The sequence below is a fragment of the Sceloporus undulatus genome, chromosome 2 (assembly GCF_019175285.1).
Source record: "Sceloporus undulatus isolate JIND9_A2432 ecotype Alabama chromosome 2, SceUnd_v1.1, whole genome shotgun sequence".
NCBI lineage: Eukaryota > Metazoa > Chordata > Lepidosauria > Squamata > Phrynosomatidae > Sceloporus > Sceloporus undulatus.
In genome coordinates this window covers 159,332,687-159,358,898 of record NC_056523.1, presented here as the reverse complement: position 1 = coordinate 159,358,898, position 26,212 = coordinate 159,332,687, and the positions used below count along the sequence as shown (strand labels likewise).

At 43.2% G+C, this 26,212-nt stretch overlaps 1 protein-coding gene across 1 annotated transcript in view; it reads left to right on the top strand.

Moving 5' to 3' along the window:
- The window catches only part of LMBR1L (limb development membrane protein 1 like), a 37,352-nt gene extending 11,140 nt beyond the window's left edge, over nucleotides 1–26,212 (top strand). The window contains exons 2-17 of the mRNA XM_042451119.1: nucleotides 5,945–6,029; nucleotides 10,902–10,932; nucleotides 11,566–11,705; nucleotides 12,628–12,731; nucleotides 12,839–12,965; nucleotides 13,963–14,031; nucleotides 15,001–15,065; nucleotides 15,515–15,590; nucleotides 15,920–16,003; nucleotides 17,010–17,086; nucleotides 18,030–18,107; nucleotides 19,362–19,435; nucleotides 20,298–20,388; nucleotides 21,682–21,748; nucleotides 22,983–23,144; nucleotides 24,095–26,212. Coding sequence (XP_042307053.1) covers nucleotides 5,945–6,029; nucleotides 10,902–10,932; nucleotides 11,566–11,705; nucleotides 12,628–12,731; nucleotides 12,839–12,965; nucleotides 13,963–14,031; nucleotides 15,001–15,065; nucleotides 15,515–15,590; nucleotides 15,920–16,003; nucleotides 17,010–17,086; nucleotides 18,030–18,107; nucleotides 19,362–19,435; nucleotides 20,298–20,388; nucleotides 21,682–21,748; nucleotides 22,983–23,144; nucleotides 24,095–24,153 — 1,389 coding nt within the window. The 3' untranslated portion in view covers nucleotides 24,154–26,212. The remainder of the gene's footprint in view (nucleotides 1–5,944; nucleotides 6,030–10,901; nucleotides 10,933–11,565; nucleotides 11,706–12,627; nucleotides 12,732–12,838; nucleotides 12,966–13,962; nucleotides 14,032–15,000; nucleotides 15,066–15,514; nucleotides 15,591–15,919; nucleotides 16,004–17,009; nucleotides 17,087–18,029; nucleotides 18,108–19,361; nucleotides 19,436–20,297; nucleotides 20,389–21,681; nucleotides 21,749–22,982; nucleotides 23,145–24,094) is intronic.

Genomic DNA, 26,212 nt, shown 5'->3' with positions numbered 1-26,212 from the left:
AATCCAAAATATTTGGAAGCGATTTAACTTTTGGCATCGTTTCCATTTCATTGACAGTTTGTGAATCGATGTATTTTTGGCGGGTTTTTTTCCAAATGGACCAATGAAGGCGCTTAATCGCTCAAAGGTCCTCTTCTGCGTCTCCCCATATTAACTGCCATAACTCAGTGCTAGGGAATCCTGGGAATGGTAGTTTATTATGGCACCAGCACACTCTGGCAGAGGAGGATAAATGTCTCACAAACACAACAGTTCCCATAATTCCTTAGTACTGAGCCAGGGCAGGTTAAGGGGTCTCAAACTGTATTATTTCTACAGTGGGTTTGGAACTACAGATGAGGGTTTTTTCATAAATTAAAAAAAGCTGTTACTTTATAATTACCATATACACACACACACACACACACTCTCTCTCTCTCTCATATGCATATATATATATATACATGTGTGCAAACACACACACAAATATATCTGTGTATATATACCTATATGTTTGTGTGTGTATGCATTTATATATATATGCATGTGTGTGTGTGAGTATTCATATATAATCGTGTGTGTGTCTGTCTGTCTGTCTGTCTGTCTGTCTGTCTGTCTGTCTGTCTGTCTGTAGTGTGTGTGTGTGTGTGTGTGCGTGTGTGTGTGTTTGCCAAATCGGATCAAGGAGGAGAAGGCAGTGGGTTTCAGTGGGTAGAGACTCTGCATCCAAAGCCCAGGGTTGGAAAATGGGATCAAGGAGGAGAAGGCAGTCAGTTTAAGTGGGATAGAGACACAAGACAGAAAAGGGGAAAAGAGAACGATCCCAGCAGCAAGAGGCTGCAGACCTAAGAGAGAGGAGAGAGTGAAAGCCAAATAAAGCAAGAGCAAGAGATCAATGGGAGAGGCTTCTGGCAAAGCAAATTTGGGGAGCCCAAGCTGTTTTCAGATAAACTATGGGGATGGGTTTTGCAGGACAGCATCCCCTCTTCATGTCTCCCAAGACAGCCAGGGAGAATCCCTTCAGAGAGCCCACAGAGATCAATGAAGGAGGCTGCTGGAAAAGCAGGGAGGGAGCACTCTTCCCAAAGATTCTCTTTCCAGGGTTGGAGGAGAAAGCAGATTCCATTTGAGAAAGGGAGGGAGAAAGGCTCTATCCCCCCCCCCCCATTGATCAGAGCCCTTCCCTGCCTGGGCGAGATCAGATGCCTCCTCACGAGGAGGCTTCCCTTCCCTGCCTGGGTGAGATCAGAGCCCAAGCGGGCAGGGAATGCCTCTTCGAGAGGAGGCTTCCCTTCCTGCCTCTCCTCCGTTAGAAATGGGCTCTCCCCACACAGAGGGGAGGTTGCAATCCACCGGGGGAAGCCTTGTAGTCCTTTGGCAGATGCAGGCGCTTGAGCAGCCGGGACTTCAGGCGCTTAAAGCGCTGAAGAGATTAAGCGCCTGTAAACCATTAAAATAAAAAATAAAAATAATCTTTATCTCTTATTGAAAGACCACAGCGGACAAAGGGGTGAGGGAAGCAAAAATGGCGACAGCAACGACGGATGGGGACAGAAAGGGCAACTCCCCCAAGGCCAGCCCCATCGCACTCCACTCCTCCCATCCAGCTAACCCGATTTCAAAGGCTGTCGTTCCTATTTAAATGCTCCGGTTCCTATCCCGATTCAAGGGGAAAACGTAGGTCCGACCCTAGTACTTTTTTAACACGCGTTAAATGACGAAAACACGATTCAAAATTTTAAACCGCTCCACGATTCGGTTTCTAGTGGGGACGATTGCGGGTTGCTCTAGAACAGTTCTAGATTTAAATCGGTTCCTAGTAGGAACGCCACACCTAGGATTCAATTCAGAACGCGGGGTTTCGCCTAGTGAGAACACCCCCCACGTTTTTCTGTCCTTTTAAAAAATAATGACACTGTACCTGCATGTGAAAAAGTGGCTTTAAGCTAAAATAAGTGTATTAGTCTTAAAGGTGCCAAAAGACTTCATTCTTTTGATTTCCTTTGTAGAGTGTAGGATGATCTGTTATTTTGGAAGCTCCCAGGTCAGAACTCATAAAGTTGTCCCCTCTCACATTTGGCCCTCCAAATATGACAAAGTTCCAGCTTCCACCAATGCTAGCCAGCAGTGAAGGATTATGGGATTTCAGACCAACCGGAGGGGGCCACAAGGATATCTATTCCCTTATTTAGCATATTTCCTCATCTTGCCATCTGAAGAGCTCATGCTTTATCTCCCCCGCCCCTCATGACTTGAACCCATAGCCAAATCCTTGGCAAGTTCTTTCAGCTTCCTCTCTTACTCTTAAAGCTTGAAAGCAAATAAATCACCTGTGATTAATTCATAAAATAGTTGAAGGGAGCCCACTTGCTTTAGTTCAGTAAAATATTGGATTCTGTCTTATGTCAGTTTGCAAAGCCTTTCCACAGATTCACTCTTACTTTTGTCAGAAGCTGCCAATAAGGCTACAGATCTGTTATTCAGGAAGTCACTGAAGGGTTTGCTCCCTTTGTTTTGGGTGAGTGTGTCCCATTTCTTTCCGGTTTGAAATGACAACCTTAGGGCATTTTTTAGAAAATGTGAATGAGAACTACCCTAGCCTGCTTTGCTGCATATTGCTCTGCCCATACCACCTCCCAGGTAAAAAAGTTCATACAGCAGAACACAGGATGCCTGTTGGCTTGGAATGACTTGTTTTGCACTTTCCACTTCCCTTTTGTGTTTCTGAGAAGCAGGGGGAGAATCATGAGGCCCATGAGCAGAGAGGATGTGTGTGAGCAGTGAAAAGAGAAACTTGTGCGCAGTCTCTGAAGGTGTTTCTTGGTTATTACTTCTCTCTCCTGATCATCCTCATTTTTCCAAACATCTGCACCAGTAAGGACTAGAAAGTTGCTTTTAAAAGCAACAACACACAAAGTAAGCTGAGATACCACACTTCCATGGCTATAAGGGTTGAGTCTCCTTTAACAGAATGCCAAAATCCAAAATATTCCAAAAACCAAAACCTTTTTCATGGGTGGCTAGATAGTGACAACTTTGCTTTTTGATGGTTCAGTGTGCACAATCTTTGTTTCATTCACAAAAATATTAAAAATAGTATATAAAATTACCGCCAGGCTATGTGTATAACATGTATATAAAACATAAATGAATTTTGTGTTTAAACTTAAATTGCACTTCCAAGACGTCTCATTATGTATGTATCGCAAATACAGGCATTCCAAAATCCAACACATCTGGTCCCAAGTATTTCAGATAAGGGAGACTTAACATGTATATGTTGAATGTACACAACTCTGGTCCAAAACACATTGCAGAAACAATCTAGTTTGAGACTGCTTTAACTGCCTTGGCTCAGTGGTAGGGAATCATGGGAATTGTAGTGTATTGTGGCACCAGAGCTCTCTGACATAAAATGCTAAATGTCTCACAAAACTACAGTTCCCTAGCATTGAGCCACAGTAGTTAAGTCGTCTCAAACTGGATTATTTTTGCAGTGTGTTTTGGGCCTCTGATTATTTCCTCTTCAAGCTTAAAGTGTATTTAAGTTCCCTGAAGCTGTTTCTTGTGAGTTTATTACTCTGGTTCCTCTAGGGATGGGAGTGTACCTTTTGATACAAGTTTAGAACAGATTAAAAACAAAAACAAACACACAATTTATTCTTGCTAACAAAGAAAACATCTTTTAGTCACATGCCACAGGAAGTTTGGAGGGGCTGTTTCTCTCGCATGACATCTTTTTTGTCAGCTATCTCCCTCATTTCTCTCTCTTTTGAAGGGGGAAAAAAAACAGAGTCGATGATCTCAGGTGCCACAGACCAGAAGGGCCTGCTGTGAGCACTGCCACAAATCCCTATTCTATGATTGTCAAATTGCTTTCTGACAACAATGGATGGTATTAGTGTTGACAGCCCATTACCTCCCAGCTGTACTATCTGCTTCAAGTCAGCTACCTATTCAGAAAGGGTGTGTGTGTTTTATATGAATATATATGTGCTTTCTAGTTACTTGTCAACTTATTGTGACCCCATGAATTTCATAGGGTTTTCTTAGGCAAGGAAAACTCAAGAGGTGGTTTTGCCATTTCCTCCCTCTGAAATGTAGCCTACAGGACCTGGTATTCATTGGCAGTCTCTCATCCAAGGACTAACTAGGGCTTACCCTGCATAGCTTCCAAGATCAGACAGGATCTGATGGCTTGATGTACTGAAAATTATAGTGCTAGACCGTCTAGAGGGTACTAACTTGCCTACTTCTGTTAGACTAAATTTGGACCCAGTACAAACGGACACTTTGTGGCACCCTGGGGCCAAAATTAGGGCTCGAGAGTGCAGTGTATCTGCACGCTCTTGAGCTCTAGTGCATGGGGCTGGCACGCGTCCACACGGGGCCCACCATGATGATGCAAGTGCACCACAGCATCCGCACAGCGGGCCGCCACACTTGCGTCATTGACGCACCACTTTTAGTGGGTTCTTTTTGGTGCAGAGGGAGACCACGAGGTTTGGTTGCTGCAGGCTCCCTCCGGAGCAAAAACGGCCGGCTCCAGTCCGCCTTTCAGGGTGGTCTGTCGAACTTCTTGAATTACTTTAAAAGCCTCATCACTCAAAATAATGTCAGTATTTCTCTAAAAAGTGGCATCTGCAACAAAATTTGGCAGTATGAAATGCATTTGTTTAGATTAATTGCTTCATTCTATTCTTCCTCTCCCCCTTTCATTGCACTTGTTTCACGGGTGAAGGTACTGGTGTTCAAAGGTTCTTCTCTAAATCACCTCCCTAAAGTGGCAGTCCATCTTGTTGACCCTTTCCTCATGTATAAAATGGTGCTGTTTTGGACTACATTGGGATGGTCGAAGGTGGCCAGGGGAGATCTGTTTAAAGCAGCAATACTGAAATCTCAATTTGATTCTCTCCTCCTCCTTTTTAAAAATGACACTTCATTTGTATGGTTCGTGGTTTGCTTCATTCATGTTTTAAAAAAATGAAAAATGGATTTTGAAATGTGTGAGTGAGAGAAGATGACCTTTCCAGTTAAACCTGCTATTTTTTCATTGTTACAAAAACTATGACCTTGCCTTGCTCACAAATACTGAGTGACTTGTTGTTCTGGACATGAGAGTCACAATTCTGTGTGAACGATTTCATGTGCTTCCCGAGTCTGGCAACAGGAGGTGGATTCTTTTTGCAATGCTTGTAAGCAATCAATCAGATTCTGGGATTCAGACCTGTTGTGTTCATAGGATCAAGTTCATTTCATGCTTGAAAATAATTTATTTCCTGTTTGCTCCTCTTGTGTTTAATTCTTGTAAGCTTCCTTCTGGGGTCCATACATTGGAAAGGGGGAAGGGAGTATTCCCTGTCTGAAATTAAGAGAGCAGATGTTGTGCCAAGGCAGCAAGCACTCAATTCCCCTAGAAACAGCTGTGACCCCATTTGAAAGAATGTTCTAGTTGGGTTAAACCAATAATCTCTTCCCCACAATTTTTTCTTTGGTAAATGCCTTTTTAAAAAATGGGATCACCCCATTTCCCCTTGTGCCTCTAAAATTCTGATGTTGTGTATGGGTTTGGAATAGGGGTAGCTTGGGTTTGTGGGTGAGGAATGGGAGGTTTAACACCTAATCTGGGAAGTAAGTTAGAGTTAAATTTATTCCTCTCTCCTATCTGTTTTAGGTTTAGTCTTGGGACAGGATGTCTTCTGAGCTCAAAATGCAAATAAGAATTGTTACATGGCAGAAACCAGAATTTGGAAAAGTTACTTTTTTGGACTACAGTTCCCAGAATTCCCCACACCCTTCATAGCCATTGGAATTTTAGGGATTGTTGTTAACAGCCCCCCTCCCTCCCCCCGTCCAGGATGTGCTTGAAACCTGTACAACACTGGACTGCTAGAGAGGAAGTTAGGCATTTCCTCCACAACTAGCAAGCACTCTGACCAACTTGTGTTTCCTTCTCTTCCTTCAGATCTGTGCCCTCCTCTTTGCCAGCCTCTACATGTTGTGCTACTTCATCCTAACCCGCTTCAAAAGGCACACAGATTTCACCACAGGTAAGTGGGAGAGTGGAAACTGGGATGAACAAAATCTGACCTACTCAGGCTGCGTGGTTTTCAAAGTGTAGACATAGCTTCCTTTCAGAGGCATGAGGAAGGAGCAGTTAATTCCTCTCTGACTGTGCCTTGATTCTATCAGGAGATGTTCCCAGCCCAATTCATGTAATTGTGGGAGGATGTGTACCCCACATTGTGCATGTTCTTGGAAATACTGTTGCTATTGCAGCACTCAGCACTCTCCCTCTGGGATTTTTCTCTTTGATCCGATTAGAGGCTTTTTGTGCAAAGCAATGCAAGCCAGATTCCCTTTCTTTCCATTATAAAATCTTTGTTTACAAGGCTAGTGGCCAGAGTGAACACATTTTCTATCCCATGAAATTTCAATCTTGACATGGGGTGTCCTACAATGACAAACTTCTGAGCACTGTTGCTGAAGACCAAAAAAATCCTTCTTATCCATTTCCTAGTGAGTAACACCCTCTTTTATCCCCCAATACAAAATCTAAGAACATCTTTTGCTCTCTTTTCTTCCTCCATGTCTTACAAAATGCTGCTCTTCCTTCAGCCCCAGGCAGAAATTTCCAGTGATGACAGGTTATCTCTACCAGGTTGCTCTCCTCAGAGTGAAGAGGCTGACAGCATCTCTATTGTCACTTCAAAGGCATTGGCTAAAATTGTTCTCAAAGAAGCCCCCCCCCCCCCCTTGGGGAGAATCTGCTGATTGTCCCTTATTGGACAGAATAGGTTCCCTAAGACCTTTGGCTGTTTTGACTTCTCTGTTGAATTCAGTTTTTGAGCTCAGCTATGGGAGACAATTATGTTTCTTTTTACTCAGCTGAGTTGCCTTGGGGAAACCACATTCCCCAGAGTCTTCCGCTATTGTAGAAACTTTGATGTGTATAAATTTTAGCCAGCCCCTACAGAAAGGTTCTTATTTCCTTCGGATGTGGCTTTGTTTTACTCTCTTGTTAATCCAGTTGCCTTGGCAGCAATTGGGCTAGACAACATGGGTACAGGGTTCTCCAGGAGTCTTTTCTTGTCTTTTCAGTGATCTTTGTGGCTCTGCAGTTCCTAGGGACAAAGTAAGCATGGAGTGCATTAAGAAGACCATTTCACAAGCACCTTACAGAGCGTGTCTTCTCTTGTGCTTGGTCTCTCTCTGCCAGGCTCCCTTTAATACTACATAGCTAAAGCAGTGTGATTCATCTTCACTTGCCATTGCTGCATTTTATGGAATCCTGGGATTCATAGTTTAGTCAGAGGCACTTTGGTTGAAAATTCCAAATGCCCCTCCCTACACTGCAGCCCCGTGGATTCAACGGGATGCTGTCACAGAAGTCAAATGGAATCACAGTGTTGCAGTGGCGTAACATAAAAGTACCCCAAGTCAAAGATTGCCGCCCCAGAAAGCTCAGTTCTAGCTCAGGAACAGTCAAGCAAATGTCGCCCTCTTTTCCTCTTCAGGTGATGCTGGATTACAGCTTCCAGCATTACTCATTGTGGGTCCTGCTGGCTATGCTAATGGGAGCTGGAGTTCAACAAGCTCTTAATGGCAACAATTTTCCACCACTGGTCAAGAAAAACACTGACCCTAGAAATAAAAGACACAGGAATAATTTTAAGCAGTTGCTGTTCCTTTTATATTTCACCCGTCCTCCACAGCCCCTTTTCATGACTGGAAAACTAATAATTCTGGGTTGCTTGGAGGACTAGAAACATATAGTTCTGGGGATAAATAGCAGTCTGGACAGGTGTGCACATTTCTCCCATGTGCTTTCCTTTACACAACAGGTATCTCAAACAAAAGCCTGATGCAGGCAACCATTTCCCATTGGGTGACTCCTTTGTAAAATCACCATGGGACAATATGTGTGGTGTGGCCAAGCAAATTCCTAGGTCATGGAACCAGTTCGAAATATGTAGTGGTCCACTATTAAGAAGTAGTTTAAAATGTGCAGAGGACTAGATCCTTGTATGATTGCAGTTATCACCTACTGAGTTTGCAAACAAGTGGCAGGTGGCAAACAGTCTTCCATTTGGGACCCAGTTTGTTACCAAGCAAATAGTAGTTGTGGAAAAATAATTTTCTGTGACTGTTCTCTCACTGTCTCTGGAGTTTCTAGAGGATTATCATCATGTGGAAAGCCTGACAAACAAGGTGATCCTATAGTAGAGCTACACAACCGTTTCCCCTTCCTTCACATTGATCTATTGCACTTAGTTTGGGAAGGGACATGGGGTCAGGGTGACCCACATCTGGTTGGAGCTCTTCAGCATCGCTGAGGTGACATACAAACCGAGAACAGGATGGCTAGTCTCTCCAGTTGCTGCCATAGCAACCTGTCATTGTGGAATGGAGCTGTCTTATGTCATTCCCATACCTCTTTCTCACACTGTGCAGAATCCCTAGATGTACAGTGTTGTGCTTTGAGCTCTGGAGCTGTACCATGCTCTTGGTAATTTCTTTTTTCAGCCTGGGTGGCCATATAGATCTCTGATGGTCCATGTGCTGTAATGGTGGGATGTAGGGTTGGAACTTGACAGTGGGTTTTTATCACTACTCTGCCATGAAACTTTATGGTTGACCTTGGACCAGTCACTCTTTCTCAGCACCTGCCTCACAGGACGGTTGTGAGGATAAAGTAGGGAAGAGTGGAGCAATAGGAACTGCCTTGAAGGAATAATAGAGAATAGGCTGGCCCAGCTCCATCAGGGCCAGCCTGAAGATAGACCACCCTCCCTCCATAACTGTCATCTTTCGGCCGGTGAGTGAGAGAATAGGCTGGCCCAGCTCCATTAGGGCCAGCCTGAAGATAGACCGCCCTCCCTCCTTAACTGTCATCTTTCAGCCTATGAGGGGGAAAGTAGGCTGGCCCAGCTCCATCAGGGCTAGCCTGAAGAAGGAGAGCCCTCTCTCCAGTCCATCTGCCTTGGTCCAGGCCTCAGAGGGAGAGAAGAATGCTGGACCTGATCTCCCCCCCCCCCCCACCATTCCCTTCTCCTTTTGTGTCATGTCTTTTAGATTGTACGCCTGAGGGCAGGGAACCGTCTATTATCCCTGCTGTTGTAAACCGCTCGGATTCCCAGTGATTGGGCGGTATATAAATAAATCCTATTATTATTATTATTATTATTATTATTATTATTATTATTATTAGAGTATACATGTAAGTAGCAAATAAATAATGCTACACATGAATGAGGGTTACTCCATACCATCTTTTTCTGGTTTGCAGCACTGTTGGAAATTGTGTTCCAGATAGGGCATCTTCTACCAGTTGCTACCTACCATTGTGTGAAGCAAAGGAGGAGAACTTCATGGAGAAATAATGTGCAATTTTCTGTATGGTGGGGAAGGGTTAATGACAGGCATTTGTAGGATCAAGCCTGAGGAAGGGAGGGAAGGGGCTTGGCAACAGATATACAAGTCCTGTCTTTGAAGGACAGACACCCCCCACCCCCTGTTTTTTCTTGTCTCCAAACCAGTTTCCCACAATTTGCCTATTGGGCATAGTGCCAGTCAACAGAATGCACTTGGCTACTCATCAAATCTCTCCCAGTTGCAATGGAACCTGGGGGCAGGGGGAGGTTGCTTGATATATTTTTGACTGCAAACCCCATAAACCCCCAGTAAGCGGGAGCTGAAGTTTTAACAAATCTGGAAGGCCCCAGTTTGTGATAGCCTGCTGTATGTTGTGTGAAAGTCCTCTTTCAACACTGTCTGCCTCACTTTCTGATGGCATCAGAGGGCCAGCTATACTTAGAAGGGCCTAAGGAGGGTGCAGAACGAAGGGAGGAGGTCAGTTCCTCCAGCTCTTTGGGTTTAAAGGACTGGCATTCAATTAATGTAGTAGGAGTACTGTGTAAGTGGGGTTTCTTCCCCTCATGGATGGATCTGTTATCATTAGTAGTTCTTTCCTGCCAACCAGGCAGTCCAAACATACTAGCCAAGCTGCCAAGTCACAGATTTGGTTGCACTGTGAAGCAACGCTTCTCTTAATTCTGGAGACTTCTTCTATTTTCTGGAGGAAATTACTGACACATGTATTGATGTTGATGTCATTGTGACTCTGGGCAAGATCTCAGCCCTTTAGAGAGCAAGAAAAGATGGTCTTTTCACATATAGTTTGATGGTTATCCTTAATGCAGATCTTGCTGGTTCACTGTGCATCTAAAATTCAGTTTCTTGATGCTTCGAAGTCCCCTTCCTAAGATGTTACACCTAGAGCTGGTGGCATGTTTCTCTCTAGGTGTTCTATACGACCCCACCTATCATCCCCACCATGGGCTATACTGGCTAGGCATGATTGGAGTCACACAACATCTGGAGGGCCACAAGTTGCACACCTCCACACTAAACTGAAATTCCTTTCCAGGATTTTGCTAGCCTAAGTTATGTTGCATTTCTACTTGCAATAAGAGCCTGATCTGTGAAGAATACTTGTTGGACAAGAGCTAGAGAGACTTGGTTCCAAATCCCCATGCTGACTGGTAGCAGATTGGTCAGGCTCAGAGGTGATGGCTGGCCCATCACCGACAATTGTAAGGGTAAAATGGGATAGGGAGAGGACCATGTATGCCATTTTGATCTCTGGCAGGTAGCTTGATTACATGCTTCCAAGTCGTTTTTTACTTATAGTGACTCTAAAGTGAACCTATCATAGGGTTTTCATGGCAAGTTTCTTCAAAAGGGGGTTGCCAGGCTGAGAGAGTGTGATTTGCCCAAGGTCACCCAGATTTTTATGCTGAAGCAGGGAATCAAACCTTGATCGCTTTGGTCATAGTTCAATTCTGAAACTACTACACCATGCTGGCTGTCTTAACTGGGTTATGTATGTAATAATAATAATAATTTCCCTTTTTCTTTAGTTGATGAAGATGCTGCTGTCAACAGGATCGCGTAAGTTCCTCCCTTTCCTTCTTCATTCTCTGCTTCCGCCTGCTACTTTTTTGCTATTGCCACATTCTTCTGTTTATCTTTTTGTTGGTCTGTTTAAAAAAGAAGTTTGAAACAGAACTAGAGAGGACTACAAATGTCCAAGTAGTTCCTGCCACCTATGTCTACCTATGTGTTTAGGTAAACAAAAGTATCCCCAGAATGAGATTTGCAGTGGTAAAATTGAGGAGCAACATTGATGTTTCTCCTTCAGGCATCTATGGTAAAAGATGGGATTGCTATAATAGTTAATTCAAGGATACCTGAAGAATTCAAAGATCACATTCTTCAACCTCTAGGCACCTTGAGCTACAAATGCTCATTTGTAGAGATGTGGATGAACAGACCTGTCTCTCTCTTTGCCTCAGTGCCCTGATGAGAACATAGGCTGAAAAATAAGCTTTTGGAAACTGTTTCCTATTCTTTCATGTGGGATGAGAGAGGACTCCTTAAGTTGAGGGACCATCTTAGACTTCTCTGGCTATGCAGAAGGCCACATTATTTCTGGTGGAATGGGAATTGCTTGAGGAGAATGGAAGCATTCATGAATCATGTGTCTTAATCCCCTTTCCTTCTCTTTTTTGCCCTCTTTTGCAGGTTGTGGCTGTGCACCTTCACCTTGGCAGTCTCTCTTGGAGCTGTGCTCCTGTTGCCCTTCTCTATCATCAGCAATGAAGTGCTCCTCTCCTTCCCACAAAACTACTACATCCAGTGGCTGAATGGCTCCCTCATCCATGGTGAGCTCCATGTGACCCTTTACAAGCAGGCTGGTTCCTCGGTGGAGCCCACAGTATTTATTTTGTTTATGATTGTTATTGTTTATTGTGGGATAGGTAAACCACTCAGTCAAGGAGTGATCTACAACCAGTTAAAACACGAACACAAACATTTGCAAGAAAATCTAAAAGGTCAATAAAAATGTAACTGGAAGTCAATGTTCAATCAGGAAATGCTTTTCTAAAAAAAGAAGAACCTGCAGCCAGTACCAAATTCAGAATCATGTAGGTAAAATGATAAATTATAGATGGAAGGGCTTTCCATAAGGTGGGATCCAGTGCCACAAAGTTCTAGCAGTTTCCAAGTGGGCCTCCACACTAGGTGGAACCATCAGGATGGACAGGGAGGAGGTGTGTCCTCACATAGGTGGGAGTGTCCTCATGGTAGCCCCTTACCCCATCATAATAGCATGCCAACAGTAGCCCTCCAATGGACATGCAATCAATACAATCTGTAGGGAGCTGCTTCTCTGTACCTCAGGTTTTCACCACAGGGATGGGGCCCCTCAGTGCTTGGTATTTTGCATGTGTTCTATGGGGTCAGCACAAAATGTGATGCAACTTTGTAAATGAATGCTTAAGCGTACCTTTTCTCACTTTGGTTCAATGTCATTTCAAGCAAAGCTTTCAGAGAGTAAACAAAGTATCCAGATAAGAGTTTGGTAGTGAATTTGACATGTAAAATCCACCTTGGAGAAAAAATAAATAGGAACACAGAAGCAGAGCAGTTGAGTGTCCTGGATGTGATCTTGTGTTGTGAAATGAAATGGGGTTCAATCTCTGGTCAGGTGGGAAAGTCGAGTGCAACTGTTGGGGAAAGCTTGAATAGGATGATGAAAGATTTTCCTCAGCTTAAATCCATGTCCCTTCTCCTTCTTTGTAGGGCTGTGGAACCTCGTCTTCCTGTTTTCTAACCTCTCCCTAGTCTTCCTCATGCCCTTTGCCTACTTCTTCACGGAGTCTGAAGGTTTTGCAGGATCAAAGAAGGTACCAACCACCTTTTGATCATGTACCCTTTCCTTATTTACCTCTCATTTTTGAAACTTTTGAATTACTTAATCCTTTTCCATCTCTGTTCTCTTTTACCTTTCCAGGGGATCATGGCCCGTGTATATGAGACATTTGTGGTGCTCCTCTTATTGACATTGTTAGTATTGGGAATGGTCTGGGTTGCCTCTGCCATTTTGGACAACAATGCTGCCAGCAGGGAGTCTCTCTATGGTGAGTTACTGAGCTTGCTCTCCCATGAGAAAATGTGAGGAAACCACCTCAATCTATGGCATTTGGGGACATTTCCACTGTCACCATGTGCCAAGCAGCCTGTCACAGATATCCTAAAATGAGTATGCTGTTGTCATGTGTGGTGAAGGACACCATCCATTAATCCGTTTGCACTTGAACTGCCAGTTTGTTTCTCTGTGAGATGGGAGCCTGAGCTTCTGTTTTGGCATATGGTCTTATGAACAAGAGGAGGAAAGATAAAAAAAATAAAACAAAACAAAATAAAATCTCTATGGTAGAACAGGTCTTCCTTAAGCTGGCAACTTCAAGATGTGTTAGCCTACAATTCCCATAATCCTTAGCCACCATAGCCATTGACTGTGCCAGCTGATGGTGCTGGAGGTTGCCGCCCAGCTCATCTACAGAGCTGCCAGATTAGGGAAGGCTATGCAAAAAAAAAGAAAAGAAAAAGGAGACTGGATATCAGGAACCTCTTGAGTTGCACTGCCAGTTAATTCCCCACCATGGCCCCCAGTGAAAGATCCTGACTTTTGGAGGAAGTCTCAGGGTACTTTCCCTCTTCTGCTCCCCTTCTACTGGCAGGTAGAAACCTTTTTATTTAAAGAGGCATTTGGGGATCCGTTGGTTATACAGAAGGGCTGTTTAGTGGGATGTATATGTGTGCTCTACCTTTATTCTTTTTTTTTTTTAAATATTTTAGGTTGTCTTAAATTGTAGTGTTTCAATAGGATGGCTTATTTAATTTTTTAAAGTTTTTTTTACCATCAGATTTTTACCTGTATTTTCTTTTAAGATGTATTATAAAATGTCTTGTATCCTATGTTGACAAAAAGTGGGGTATAAATAAAATACAAATAAAATAAAGCTTTTGTGTTCTGGAAAAGATGGCTGAAACTGCTCTGTGTTTTTAATCTCCCTTTTTGCCTTTGCCCTTGTGAGGATGACATGTTTCTTTTTACTCTATTTTCTCTCACAGACCTCTGGGAGTACTACCTCCCTTACCTCTACTCGTGCATCTCCCTGTTTGGTGTGCTGCTGCTCTTGTGTAAGCCAGTCAATTTAATTTTTTTATTGGGACACATGAGGAGGGTATTGGTGTTGATGGCAGGGGACAGAGAAGTCCATGGCAGGCCAAAAGTGCAGGGAGGATGAGAAGCTTGAAGTGTCCAGGTGTCCTGGCCAGATTTGCATTTTGTTTAATTACTTTGGATAACCAACTCTTCCTTTTAAAACTGTGGCATGGTCAACCTGGCTCATTCTGCATCTCTTCTTTAAGATTCTGTTAAGGAGACTGATACTGCTTTACCTCTTAGAAAGGAAGCTGCCTGAACACCAGTTTGGGGTAATCATCTGCCTAGGCCAGTTGACTTTTTTGTGTATACCTCATCTTAGGAAACAAATGGATAGAAACGGCTTTTGAAGAAATGTAAGGGTGTGGTCATTTCGCCCACCAGCTTCATGTAGGATCTCATCTAGCTTTTCTGTGGCTCTTTGTGCCAAACTATGTATCTCTCACATGAGGTTGTGTCCAGCAGGACAGAATGTTTCTGAAACTGCCTGCAGTTCACCCTATACAAGTCCCAAGAAGGATCGTGTTGAAGCAAGGCTGAGCTGGGGTGGAGGGGGAATTATTTTTTCAGACTACAGGTTCCAGAGCTCCTTCTTCCCACTCTCAACCAGCCTGCCTCTCATCTTGCAGACTGGGAGAAGGGAGCTGTGATAACCAAAAGCAGTGAAGAGATCCAGTCCCTGCTGAATGAGATAAGATTTGAGCAAGACAGACCTTTCTGGGCCAGCTGAATTCCCAGAGCTGTCCTTATACCGAGAAGATTTTCTGCATCTGGCCCTGTGCAAGTGAAATGGCTTTGTGGCTTTGGAAAATAGGCAGAGGAGTCTTCTGTTCCCCACTGAACCTGCAGTTCCTTGAATGTGGAGAGTGGCACCCTCTGCTGGCAGATGGATTCAAGACAGGTGTTGATGTTCACAGCTTTATTCTTTCTGTGTCTCTCTGCAGTGTGCACACCCTTCGGCCTATCTCGTATGTTCACAGTCACTGGGACACTGCTGGTAAAGCCCAGGGTAAGAGCAATTAAATGTAACAAGGTTTAACTCAACAGGTGTGTGAATAAACTTGAAACTGTCTGTGCCGTGTCTGATGGTATCTCAGATGCTTTTCAGGAAGGAGGCATCAAAGAAGGGGATTAAGCAAAAGTGTCATGTTCCAGGCAGTCTTGATGAAGGTTGTGGAAACCCTCTGCCTCCCTGCTCATGTCTTGTGTTCTAATAATTATTGCAAGGTGGACAGAGCAAGCAGATTTGTCCACGGTGTTGATGTTGTGGGAATTTTTGATTGTTTAGTACAGTGATCCCCAAACTGTGCCCTTTAAGGGATTTTGGACTTCATCTCCCAGAATCCCAGACCATGGCCAACATGAGTTAGGCTTCTGGGAGCTGGTCCTAAATTACTTAAAAGGCACAGTTTGGGAATCACTTGGTCTAGTATTTCATATATTTTTCTCTCCCTCTAGTTACTGGAAGATTTAGATGAGCAACTGAACTGTACAGGGTTTGAAGAGGCTGCCATTTCTCGCAAGATCAACTCTGGTAAGCATCCCACTCAGGATGGAGTTGGGACTTGTGTGACGCTTATTCAAAAACTCTTTCGCCACTCTTTAATACACAGATTGGAATCTTTGGCCCTCTGAGTATTTTGGACTCCAACTCTCAGAAGTCCCAGGCAGCATGGCCAATGGTTAAGGATTTGTAGGAGCTGCAGTCCCGAACACCTGGATGGCAAAAGGTTCTCCACTTTTGTGCTGTTGCCTTGGAAGTGAAGTTGCCAGGCATAAGCACCATCCAGATTCTACTTCCTCCCCGATCCTGCTCTTCTTTCCTTATGATGTTACTTTTCCTTCTGTCTCCGCATTGCACAGGGAAAACTTCCTGCTGGCTCAACTTTGATATGGAAGTGCTGAGACAACAATATCTGGCAATTCATGCACACAGAATAACACTGGGTAAGAAGAAAGTGGAGTGGGAGAAGTAGTTGGTTCCTCCAAGCATTCTATCCATATAGACTAGCCTTCTCCAACTTGGGACCCTTCTGATGTTTTGGAGTAAAATCCCCACCATGTGGCATGTAGTCCAGCACATCAAGAAGGCATCAAGTTTGGGACCATCAAAGTAGCTATTTGGTGTATCGTTTCACTTTGACGTTGGTAGCGAGTACTTTCCCTACTGGTATAGTTTTAAAATATTAAAATAAAAAGATTCATATCTGCATCAAGAAAAGCTGGGTGTTGTTGCTTGGATGAATTAGGTAGATGAAGCAAATGTATGTTGTGTACCTTTGGTACATAATCCTATTTCTACTAATTCTAAGATGGTGCAAGGAGCTATAGACAGTATACCTGCCCATACGACTGCAGAACAGCAGTTCTTGAACAAAAACACTACAAATCAAGACTGGAAAGAAAAATAACAGAATTTGAATATATCCAGAAACTGCAGTGCATAAAAAGTTGGTTGAACAGAGACAGTAGTTTCCTGGCACATTGCACATATTATAGGATTAGTTAATACCCAGACTTATGAGGACTGTCTTGGCCATTTCAACACATCTCCTTTCTAGTCCCCATACTACATTCCAATACTCCTCTACCTTAGATAACCTCTATGGTTATCTGTTCACCTTTCCCTTAGGCAACATTTTTTCTCCTGCATTTATGCCCCAACAACCATAATTAAAACTGAGCTTGTCATTTCATCTCTATACCTATACATTTTGCATTTTTATTGCTATTCTCACACATAGCCTTCTTGTATAAGTTTATCTCTGGATCCTCTACTCCATGCATCTGAGAAATTAGACTCAAATCTAGGAAAGTTCATGGTACCATCTTCTTTCGTTAAGTTAGTCTCAAATGTGATACAAGATCCCTTTGCCATTAACACAGATTGGCTTAACAGCTATTAAGCTTTCAACCGTTCACTCATGTATGTTGTGTGTCTTTATTTTTACAGAAACACGTCGCAAAGCCTCAGCTTGGCAGCGGAACTTGGGCTACCCATTGGCCATGCTGTCTTTGCTGACTCTGACGGTAAATATTTACATTAGATGCCATTTGACAATAAATGTTGGGGCAAAAATCAACAATGAAAGTTCCACTTTGGTATACATAAATTCTTTTGTCTGCATCACTTAGCCCAAAAATATTGTTTGGGAAAAAGCTTCCCATAATATACAGCTACCATGTGTGGAATGGGGTGGTTAAAAGAAAATGTTTATATACTTTCATTTGACATGTTGGAAAGGGACACAGTGGTTAGACAGCCATCCTGTTTGATTTGTCCCTATGCCTGTAAACTGCATGAGCATGGAGGTTCCAATTTTAGCTCTGTTAGCTGCTGGTAATCCTCTTTTCCATGGATTTGGCTAATTCCTTTTTCTAAAGCTGAGTAAGATAGCAGTAGACTTTACCATGCAGCAAAGAATTAAGAGCACACAATGCAACAACTTTAAAGATATGCCTAGGCATAGAAAACCGAGAACGAATTATCTTGCCACACTGAACAAAGAAGAGATTGGTGTAACTCTGGAATAGCAACAATAGTTTTGATGTCACAGAGGGGTGCAAACTCAGGTTGCTGTGTTTCTTATCTAATTCACCCTTGGGCACAGAATCCACTAGGGGGCAGCAAAGCGCCGCTAGAGAGGAAGTTTAAGAAAAGCTTCCCAAAGTGTGGTTTGGACCATGTGTTCAATGTTGAATTTTTATTGGAGCTGGGAGCAGGGACCTAAAATCAGGTTTCCTTTCGATAACCCTACAGGTGAGTTCTTATATGTCCCTAAAAGAGAAGAAGAAAAGAGATTTTCTATTGTCTCTGTCAGATTTAAGGATTTTTTCCCCAGATTTGATAATTTGCATTAAATTGTGCCCAAAAGGATAACTATTTTTTGCAAAAGCTCTGCAGCTTTAGCTGGGATTTAAGATGCTGTAATAAGATCTCTTCCCCCTCCCCTAACCTGGTTGGCTTTTCCAGGGCATCTCTGTTCTTGTTGTGTGTTTCCATGTCTTGGAGCTGCTGTTAGATGATGCTGCAATGCCGAGAGGAATCCAGGTGAGAGAAAAGGAAGCTCTTGTCACCTCTTTAGCTGTTGTCTGTGCTACTTTTGCTTTTCCACATATAAAATGCAGATTAAAAAGCTTAATGAGCCTTGGTGGATAAAAGCCACTCTATAAATGGCTGTCTCCTTACTTTGCATTCATTCAGAACTATGTGTTTTCACCATGCTAAGAAAAAAACAAAATCTGAGTTCTGGAACTTGTATAAATTGTTCCAGTTTAGCCGATTAGCTTAGTGCCTGATGTAGCATCATGCACACAGGCTTCCTCTCATCCAGTAGGAGTCTCCATCTTCGGAAATCTTTAAACAGAAGTTGGATGAGTATCTTCCAGGAGTGCTTTGATTATATATTCCTGCATGGCAAGGGGTTGGACAAGGTGGCCTTTGTGAAACCTTACAGCTCTTAAGATTCCATTATTCTATGACTTCTCCTCCCCTTCAAAACTAGAGGGTCCCAAGAGCCATGTGGCAGATTTGAGGACACATGAGGGACATCTCTTACTTTCTGGTCTGCTGATAGAAGAAAATGTTTCACCAAGAGTAACTAAATGAATACAGTATAGCCCTATCTTGGTTATGGAGAAGTGCAAAGAGCTGAGGAGGCATGCTCAGTTCCTGATCCTGCTTTGATTTTCTGCTACTTGGATTTCTCCAGACATTTGCCTGGACTAGAACTGAGGAACGCTTGGCCTTCCAGATTATGTTAGATTACATTACCCAACACCCCAGACAAGATAGGCATTGGTGAGGAATCATGGGATTTGCAGTCCAGTTGAAGGTTATAGATTCCCTAGCCTTTCTCTGCCCTACTGTCCTTCGTTGGCCATTTGTTGTTGTTTACTGCCATCAGCTTCAGCTTATGGCAACCCTATGAATCAATGAGCTACATCCTCCACCACACTGCCCAGGTCTTGGTAGAATTAGGGTTATAGCTTCCTTGATTGAGTCTATCAATCTGGAATGCAGTCTTCATTTTCCCCTCCTGCCTTCTATCTTATCAAGTATTATTGTCATTTATCGTAAATTGTGTCTTCTCATGATGTGTCCAAAATATGACAATCTCATATGGTTTTGAAATCTAAACAGAAATGAGAGGGTACTACTACTACTACTACTATGACACACAGGAATTTTGGGTTTTAGTTTCAGAATTCAGATTCTTGCTGTGAAGGAGTCCTGAACAGAGGACTATTCAGTTCCTTCTTCCTCCCTGAGCTTTGTATTTCTCTTTGTTCTCTTTCTTCACAGGATGCACCTCTGGGAAAAGTTTCCTTCTCTGTCTTTGGCTCTTTTGGAGCAGCTTTGCAGGTGATCCTCATATTGTATCCTTTTGCAGAGTGCCTCTCTGGGTGCTTCATCATCACTTTTTAGAGATATGAATGTCACCAGGCAAGTTCTACTGGCATTCGCTGATTCCCTTTCAGTTTCATTTGTTTTTTCTGTTATCAGCTCTAAACCCAGTTTCTTTGACTATCTTAAACACTTCATCTGATCTCCTCCTTTGTTGCCATACAATTCTATTATCGCTGCCTGTTATGCTTATCAAAGTGTGTCAGGAAAATCTTGCCTCCTCTTGGGGAGCATAACGTAAAAAAATTAATTTTAGCTCTTTTTCTGAGCCTCTGTAGGAAGTGATGAAGGAGAGTTAAAAGGTTTGATCAAAAAGTGTGTTTTGTGGAAATTCTTCTACCCAGCCTACTTGCTCTCCCCCCCCCCCCCCCCTGAAATTGCATATAAGAGGCAGCAGGGAATTGTGTGAACCCTGCAACCACAGAAGGGTTCTTTGTTTCTTACTTTCATAAGGCAGCATGGGCAGAATAGCTTTTGTGTCTGAGAGCTGTACGCCAGCTACCACCTAATATGGTGGTAACGGGAGTGACAATATGGTTCTGTAGAACAGCCAGCCATCCAATTTACCTTACTTTGCACTGTTTCTTCCAAGTAGTACACCAGGTGGATACCTGCTCTGGAGATCCAGCCAGGGCCCAAAGCCTCCATATAGGGTCATCGTTTCTTCTGAGCAAAGGCCCACTCAGGCAAAAATATTTGGGTGGTTGCAGTAAGGTGTAGGATTTGTGGCAGCAATTAGAGCAGTGGTAAGTAGCAGCCTCTTTCCTCCCATCTTCAGCAACAGGCAGCTTGATGATTGCTCCACTGTTTTTCCTTAACACTCTGCTGTCTTAGCTATCTAATGGTTTCCTCTGTTGTGGGGTTCTACAGCTCCCCTTTGTTTACCAAACTGCTACCTGAGCAGCATGATACAGCTATGACTAAGGTAGGTCTTCTTGTCATCTTATATAACACATTTTAAAATGGCCTACTCTCACTTATAACCTCCCCTCAAAACATTCCATTGGATGAATGCCATGATGTCATGGAATGCTAGAAATACAGATGTCAGAAAGCAAAGAGCATATTGTTCAGATGCTTTTAACTGGTTAGGGAGGGAGGATCACTCACAGAATTGTTGGAATTTTTAAATTTTTGAAAGAGGGCTGGGCTGCGGAATCTCACACAGAAGCTGGAGAATCAGCTAGGCTGTTGATATTTAGGATTTGGTGACATGAACGAGGAGTGAGAGACTGAATTGATACTGAGTTGCAGCAGAGACAACTAAGAGCTCTGGTATAGCCTCCTATCTGAGAACCAAACGATTGTAGTTAAGATACTGCCTCTCAGCTAGTATTTCTAGTCAAATGCCAAGTGAGCTTCCAGTGTCATTGGAATGAGTGGGAGAGGAAAGAGGAGGAGAAGCTTGTGTTACTTCCACTATGTCAGAGACCTTGAGCACATCTTCCATTTCATGGGTAGAAATGATCTGCAGGTCAGGGATGCTGCTGGTGTACAGGAGAATGTTGGAGGCTGCTGGCATCTCAGGTCAGTGCTTGAGCTGTGAGTTACACACTGTGCTACAGGCAGTCCCTCTGTTCCTTTCCAGTCTCCACCCAGGAAGAGGCACATGGCATAGTAAGGGGCCACAGTTCCAGGAGAGTTGCTAGTAGTCTGCAGTCCTGTCTTCTCCTGTCAGCTGAGAAGACGAACATAGGGCCCGTACAGACAGGGCAAAATAAAGCTGCTTTGGGTCACTTTGGAGGCATGCTGTTTAAGTGATGCATGCTTCCTTAGAGGCCAGAAGTCACGCCAAAGCCACGCTCCAATCCTAAGGACTGGACCACAGCTTTGGTACAGCTTCTGGCCTCTTAGGAAGCATGCATCATTTAAACAGCATACCTCCAAAGTGACTCAAAGCAGTTTCATTTTGCCCTGTCTGTACAGACCCATAATTAATCTAGTTATCAGTCAGTACAGTCACATGTGATCCAGGGCCTATTATTTCCCTTTCTTCTTTTGGGGAAGGTCTACCCACTTCATGGCTCGGTTGAGGAGACGGTCTGAGGGTAAAAGAAAAGCAAGTAGTAATAGTAATGATATTTATTTTATTTCTTACTCACCTCTCCCCATGGATCAAGGTGGGGAACAATATTGTGTAGGACTAGTTTGGGAGGGATGCAGATAGCAGGCAAGAAGTGCATAAGTGGCAATTTTTCAAGCTGTGTTCTCTCTGCAGATCATTGGGAACTGTGTCTCCCTCCTGGTGTTGAGCTGTGCACTCCCTGTTTTGTCTCGTACTTTGGGTGAGTCTCATCCCTCTTATTCATGGAATCCTCCCAGCTTCCTGGGGCTCCACAAGTAAAGCTTTAACCTAACAGTTGAAAATTGACTGGTAGCCAGGGTTTTTATGCTTTTGCATATTGTAGAATCAAAACCTAAATGGTGTTGTTTTTGTGGGTTTTTCGGGCTATGTGGCCATGTTCTAGAAAATTTTCTTCCTGACGTTTCGCCAGCATCTGTGGCTGGCATCTTCAGAGAATCTTTCTCTGAAAATGCCAGCCACAGATGCTGGTGTAACGTCAGGAAGAAAATTTTCTAGCATGGATGCCGGCCATGAAAGCCTTTGACTTCACACTAAATGGTGTTATCACCATAGATAATGTGGGTTCAACATGTGTGTTTATTTTGCATACTTTTAGTTCCGTTGATTTTTGGAAAGAGTGAGAAATGATAGAGTAATGGAGATCTGTCCCCTAGAAGTTTATTTCATCCCCTCCTTTCCCTTTTAAGTCTTTGTTTTCAGAACTATATGGTTTAGAACCTTGCTTTAAAAAAAAAGTAGTGAGAATGCCGCACTCTGCATCTGGCTTCAGAGACCATGCTTTTTCTCGGTGTGCTTGTGAAACTGTAAAATATAATGAACTATGATCTCCCTATAATGTATTTCTGTTAAATGAAATCATAAAGACTGGAGAGGGATATCCTCACAGTTGTGAAGAATTAGGATAGGACAGTAAAGTTGACAAGGGGGTTGATGTTTCTCTTGGAGCTTCTTTTTTCCAATTTTTGGTGGAAGGAATATTCCCATCATTGTCACAGGACAGTGGTTCTCAACCTTTGGCCCTCCAGATGATTTGAACTTCAGCTCCCATAATTCCTGACTGTTGACTGTTCCAAAGAACACCTACCTCTCTTGGGAGTAAGAAATGAGAAAGTGGTCATGCTGTTTTTATGGTATCACAGTGCTGTCATGTTACAGGGGAGAGTGGAAACACTAGATAACTGAATGTGGAGTGGGAGTGTGCTTCTGTTACTGATACACACATTGGATAAAACTAAAAGAAAAACTGTGCCTGGAAAAAAGTGCTGTATATGTTTTTGAGATAATGTGTCTGTTGTTTAGTGCAAAAACCTTCAGGAAAGTCTAGGAAGAGATGTAAACTAGAGAATTGCTAACTGAATTAGGAGATGGTTTTGAAGACATAAATGTCTGCCTCATGGGAGACATCTTACTTCTCTTTATCTTTTTTGTTCCAGGGATCACAAGGTTTGACCTGTTAGGTGACTTTGGAAGGTTTAACTGGCTGGGCAACTTCTACATTGTCTTTCTCTACAACATGCTCTTTGCTGGCCTCACTACTCTTTGCCTTGTGAAGAAATTCACCTGGGCGGTACAAGCTGAACTTATCAGAGCCTTTGGTAAGTGGGGTCTTTTCCTTCAAGTTCTTCTGCTTCCACTTTGTGGAATGAGGATTGTTAAGTGGGATGATTCCAGAGCTTGGAGATAACAGGTTACAAGTAACAGCATTTCTTTTGCATTAAGAAAATCCTTCTGCAAATAATATAACGATTGGTAATGTTGTTTTAGTCATGCAGTTAGTAAAAAGAAGTTCATGCAAGTAGTAAACTTGTTACATTTTGGGACTAAAATTCCCACCCACCCCTGCAAACTAGGCAATTTCCTTTTAAAGATAGATTTCCTTCCTGCCAAAAGGAAGTAAAAGTAATTAGTAACCCAAGGGAGTAATGGTAGCAAGTTACTTTTGAGGCTTTGTGTTATACAGCAAATTACTTTTTAAAAGTATATTCCATACAATGGTTGGTCAGCAGGGAGTGCAATATGACGGAGGAGGAAGAATAAAATGGTCATGTTAGCCATGTTTTGGGGGGTCACTGTACGTAATGGTTGGGCCCTGGGAACATGATGCTTGGACACTATGACCTAGAGTTGCCAGTATATGGCCAAGAAACCTTTCTGCCTTTGTACTTGTCTCCTTACATGTAAGGGATGTATCCATCCTGTCTGTAGCTTTTGTCTTCTCTTGATATTTTCTGTTTTTATGGGCCATCATCAGCATCACACTAAGAATAGCTTGCAGCAGTTTTTTTTTTTTAAATCGTTGGTATGCCACCTTTCTCCCAGAGTGCAACCCAAGATGGCTCCTAAAGAGGATCAATTTAAAAACTTAACAATAAAAAATTTTAAATGCTTAATAACAAAATTTTAAAATCTAAACAATTTCTTGGGTAGTTGCTTGTTCAGGTAGCAAGATGAGAAACTGTAGATGCTGGTCTCCGTCTCCTGTAGACATTGGTCTTCATCTGTGTCTAATCCATCTCTCTCTTCTTTGCTTTCTTCTTTGTCTCAGGCCTCCACAAACTGCCTCTACCAGTGACGCGGTCACTCCAGCCGAGCAAGCTCAGCTAGAATAGGTTTTTGATGCCTGGATGAAACGTGATATGGCAGCCTTGTTTGCCACCCACCACAGGGATATCCTTACCTTGACATTATGATTGTGCTTCTCCTGTTCTGAGCCATCAGATTGCAGTAGAGGAGGGCAGAGCACCATTCCTTGCTGCAGCCTCCGTTTGACCAATGACTTGACCAAACTGAAGGATGGGAAAGTGAAGTCTTTGGCAGCTTGGTTCTTGTGTTGTTTCTGCATCTCAGAAGCCTGAAGAGGAAGAGAAAAAGGAGTAGGAAGAGAAAGACTCAAACTTCTCTAAAGACCTCACTCACTCACTAAGGCTTCCTTTTCTAGCAGCTGAAGAAGCATTGTGCAGTTCAAGTGGAGACTGCAGAACTAAGGTGGAAGGAATAGATAGTGGAGAAAGATGAACTGGACAATCTTCGAAGAGTCATAGTAGTGTAGAATTAGTCTCGGGAGCAAAGCAAGAGTGCAGGCTGTTGGTGAAAGTGCCTGATGTCCCTAGTCTTGGCAGAGAACCCTGCAGTTCACAGATCTTGTTTCTCCTGTTTACATTTGACATTGTCTTAAACTTTGTGCCCATGCAGGGCTTCTTTCTCTTGCTAAATCCTGTGGCCCAAACCATTCTGGTTTGAGTTTTGAGCCAGTTCTGAGTAGTAGTTTGAACTCCGTTCCATGTTTACATACCTCACTCAAGTGCAATATAAGCTGGCGCTACTGGGGCCATATTGCCCATACACAGCTGCCCTGTGTATGTATGTGTGTTATTTCTGTTTTGTTTAGTAATGTGTGTGCCCTGCAGTGCTTATGCCTCTTTTCCCCACAATACTGGGCATCCAAGAAAGGCCCCCAGTATGGTAGATATATCAAATTAGCTTTGCTTTCTTGGATCTCTCCCTGCGTCCTGGCCGGTAGCTGGGGTGTGGTTGGACGCAGCCCTTTCTGCTTGGCAGGATGGAAAGCTAGCCACCATTGCCTTCCACTCATTCTTGCACTATTTTAGGGTAACAGAGGCTTTCTGGGGATCAGGAGTGGCCCCCTAAAAGCTTCAAACAACTCCTGTGCTTTTGTCTGATCCCTGCTGTGTTGGTGGGAACAAAATCTCTTCAGAGGTGAGTTTCACAGCCAACCTGCTGAGCTTTCCCCTTCATGCTCTACCTTCACAAAGCTGTCCTGATCTTTAGCTAAACTGAGGTATTCTGCCTATTACTTCCCCAAACATAACGGAGGAGGAATTAAAATGGAGGGTTAAATTTCCACCACTCCTCACTATTGGATAGGTGGGGCAGAGAGTTGCTGGTTCCCCACCCTTGATCTAGATTAGGCATCCTGCGTTAGAAGCAGCTGCATTATTGCATGTAGGGCATGGAGAAAGATGGGGGGATTAGAATGCGCATTTGTTTGGTACTTAAGTGGATAGGGAAAGAGTGGAATGTGTGTGATGAAAAATGTTTATGGAAAAATGGTGTGGGGACAAATACACACACCCCAGTTCACAATCAAAAGCTTTTACCATCCCTACAGCTCCCTGTCTATAGGCAACAAGCATAGACTCCATTCTTTTTGGCATCTTAACCACATGTCTGTGGATTGCGTATGAACACATCTTTTGGCTGTCTCTGAGTCCTTGGATGATGGCATGGCTCTTCAATCTGTATGGGCCACTTGCACCCAGTGCTGAGCAAAAGGGACATGAAGATGTTTATCCTCTGTTTTAATTCTTCCTTTGTTTTGTTTGCGATAGTAATAGGTAGAACACCCCAGGCTGGCTGAAGATATGGGGACAGGTGTCAGAATGGCAATTGCAACTGTGGCCTGGGTCTTACATTTTCAACACAGTCCAGACCTTGGAGGGGAGCTGTGTATGTATTCATTATTCTATTGCAGGTACATATAATGGCATTGCAGGTCTCAGCCTAAGTGAACAAACCTAAATGGAGATGAGTAACCTTTGTTTTCTCCCTCCCAACCCCACTTCATGTAGTGACTATTTTGTCTCAGTACTGTACTGTTCAATGGACTCTTAGCCATGTAAGCAATAAATTGCCTGGTATTTTT